At 39.9% G+C, this 2,701-nt stretch overlaps 1 protein-coding gene across 1 annotated transcript; it reads right to left on the reverse strand.

Moving 5' to 3' along the window:
- Window positions 1–20: 20 nt before the first annotated feature.
- On the reverse strand, window positions 21–2,586 carry LOC111551533 (HEAT repeat-containing protein 6-like). Its single transcript, XM_026450794.2, has 3 exons — window positions 2,146–2,586; window positions 844–1,048; window positions 21–446 (listed from the first exon to the last, which is right to left on the reverse strand). Exons 1-3 carry the CDS (start codon window positions 2,299–2,301, stop codon window positions 418–420), a joined length of 390 nt encoding a protein of 129 aa, XP_026306579.1. The 5' UTR covers window positions 2,302–2,586; the 3' UTR covers window positions 21–417.
- Between the last annotated feature and the right edge of the window lie 115 nt (window positions 2,587–2,701).

The raw sequence follows: 2,701 nt of genomic DNA on the forward strand, positions 1-2,701 counted from the left end.
CCCTTAGGTGACTTCTCAGTGGAAGAAGCCAGGAGGCTACTTCTCCACATGCTCCCAGCTGACTGGTCGGCCTGGACGCTCTGGGCAATAAACGAGAGCAGAGCCAGAATTCCCTCACTTGATGCATGAGCTCCTCTCCAGGAACACATCCTTAGGTCTCAAATCTTCTGAGAGAGAGAAATGCAATAAAGCGAACACTGGCATTCAAAGTGAGCGAGGTTTGGAGGCTCCGATCCACACACCTAAGCAGCTACTGGTCCTGAATGACATATCCAGGTGCATGGCATGCCACTACTTAGAGACAGATGCCCTCCTTACATTTATTAATGGCATCCACTTCTGTACACAGCTCACAGGGGATTTCCAGTTTATATCCCCTCTCGTTCCAGTTTTGTTTCCTTCCTTTTTTCTTGACCATTAAAACAATATATGCTTATTGTAGACAACTGAGAAAATGAAAACAGAAAAAATCCTACTCAACCAGAGGCAATCACTGTTAATAATTGGTCCAATTTCCTTTCGGTCTTTTTCCTACCCATCGATCGAGGTCATTCTGTAGAAATGATTTAATACCTGCTTTCATTTGTGTAACATCAGAAGTATTTTTCCAGATTATAAAATTCTTGTAAGTAATTTTAAATGGCAACAAAATATCCCATTATATATACCATTGTATAGGTAATGATGTATTTCAATGTTCTCCTAAACTTGTTTTCAGTACGTCTCCATTATTTCCTCATACTGTGATAAATAACATGTGACAAACATCTTTAACAACAATGTAGATTGGTGTGTGTTGTCCCAAGAGGCTTTCCACCAGGGAGTGAAGGGAAACTTTCTTACCTAATGGAAGGGCAGGATTTTTAAATACATTTCCCATTGCATAACAAGCATTCCATCGGACTCTCATGGCAGCTTCTGTTAGAACAGTAGAAATTAGGGCCTGGATAGACTCCTCAATTATTTCTGCAAATGTGGGTTTTTCTATATGAGAGGGTTGCAGAAAAGGAAGCAAATTTCCAAGGGCCCGGACTGCATTGCTCTTTACCTAGAAAAAAATGTAAACGCTTTAGAAATCTGTTTTGCCAAAGAGATGTTTTCAAAAGTCTAATTTCAGCTTTAAGAAAACCCAGGAGGTCCTCGACTTCTTAAAGCAAGTCCTTGGAACACACAAGGTCTGCTCTGGTTAATGTCCTGAGCCATCACAACGGTGAAGTTCTACAAAACTCCTCTCTCTGATTATTTATTTATTTGTTTTATTTAGTGCTAGACAGGACCTCAGAGAGGGCCATCTTCCTTGTTTTACTGAGACAGAGTATAAGGACCGGGGACTACAGGACAAGGCTGGTTGACAGCAAGATGACGAGGAGAAGCTAGGTTCCATAATTCCAGTCCAATACTTTTCTACTAGACTAGAGTTTCAACCTCTGCAGCCTACCAGAATCATTTGGGGAGGGTTTTCCTTTTATTTTAAAACCAATTTGCAGGCCCTAACCTCAGAATTTCTGATTGAATTACTCTGAGGCAGGGCTTCCTGGGTGATTACCAGACTTTCAGAAGTAGTATTAAAGTGAGCACATGGAATGGGTCAGGTATTGTGCTAGGTGCTTTAACATAAGGCATCTTCATATCCGGTGAGGTATATCACTTCCATGGTACAGGTGAGGAGCTGACCTTCAGAGAAGTTACATAATATACCAAAGTCACCCCGCTACTAAAGGGCAAGCCAGGGCTTGAATCAATGTATGTCTGACCTAAAGCCCAGACCTGTGCTTTTTCAACGTATTAGTTGAACAGGTAATATTCAAAGCCAAGAGCTACTCATTCTTTTTCTGACTTGCCAATTCTACTTAAATTTGTTTCTGGGGGGGGAAATAAAAAAAAAGTTAATTTTAAAAGGAACCTGAATATGTCATGTAGTATTACAATGGGCACTGATATTTTGCAGGAGGCAGGAGACAGTAAAGAAACCGTACATGTGTGGAATGGGCCGTTTATACCCTGAGCACACCCTCAGTCTCCTTTGAACAGGAGTACATTTGGTGGGATAGTCTGAGGAGCATCAAGCCACACTAAACTACCACACTGCAGCTATAATACAGTAAGTATCTGTTTGGGAGATACTGGGTTTTGTTGTGAGTCTACCTGGTCTTTATCCTTGGATGCTTCTATAGCTGATCGTAACATTTTCAAGAGCAGGAGACCAGAGAACTCTTCCTGGAAACTTGGGTCTGGTGTTTCCCTGTTCCACCCAAAGCAGGCAACACATGTTAAAAGGTAAATACACTTAAATATATACATATAGAAATATATTCACTTAGTATAAGCATAAAAGTTTAGGAAAACAGTTTAACAGATCTGCTTAGATTGTATCAAGAAACTTACAGTATATATATTTTGACCCAATACTTCCCCACCTAGGAATGTCTCCAAAAAAAATCTCAAAATGCAGATTTCATGCACAAAAATATTCACTGAATATAAAAGACTACAAGCCTAAAGTCTAAAACAAATGCTCAGTAATAGAAAAATGGTTAATCATCACACAGTGATAATTATGTAATCATAAATAAGGAATTCTAACAAGGCAATAATAAAAGAGAATGCTTACACATGTTACATGTTGCTTAGATGGTGAAGTGACAAAAAGCAGGACACTTGCACGTGAATAACCAGCTACCTCTGGGGAGGGGAACTAAGG

The sequence above is a fragment of the Piliocolobus tephrosceles genome, unplaced genomic scaffold (genome assembly GCF_002776525.5).
Source record: "Piliocolobus tephrosceles isolate RC106 unplaced genomic scaffold, ASM277652v3 unscaffolded_24994, whole genome shotgun sequence".
NCBI classification, from domain to species: domain Eukaryota; kingdom Metazoa; phylum Chordata; class Mammalia; order Primates; family Cercopithecidae; genus Piliocolobus; species Piliocolobus tephrosceles.

What these genes read in the sequence shown, in the direction of transcription:
- LOC111551533 (XM_026450794.2), bottom strand. Translation starts at nt 2,301, where the DNA reads ATGTATATATTTAAGTGTATTTACCTTTTAACATGTGTTGCCTGCTTT. An exon ending in CATCCAAGGATAAAGACCAG is followed by an intron (nt 1,049 to 2,145) that starts GTAGACTCACAA and finishes ATTTTTTTCTAG; the next exon opens with GTAAAGAGCAATGCAGTCCG. An exon ending in AAATCCTGCCCTTCCATTAG is followed by an intron (nt 447 to 843) that starts GTAAGAAAGTTT and finishes TCATTTTCTCAG; the next exon opens with TTGTCTACAATAAGCATATA.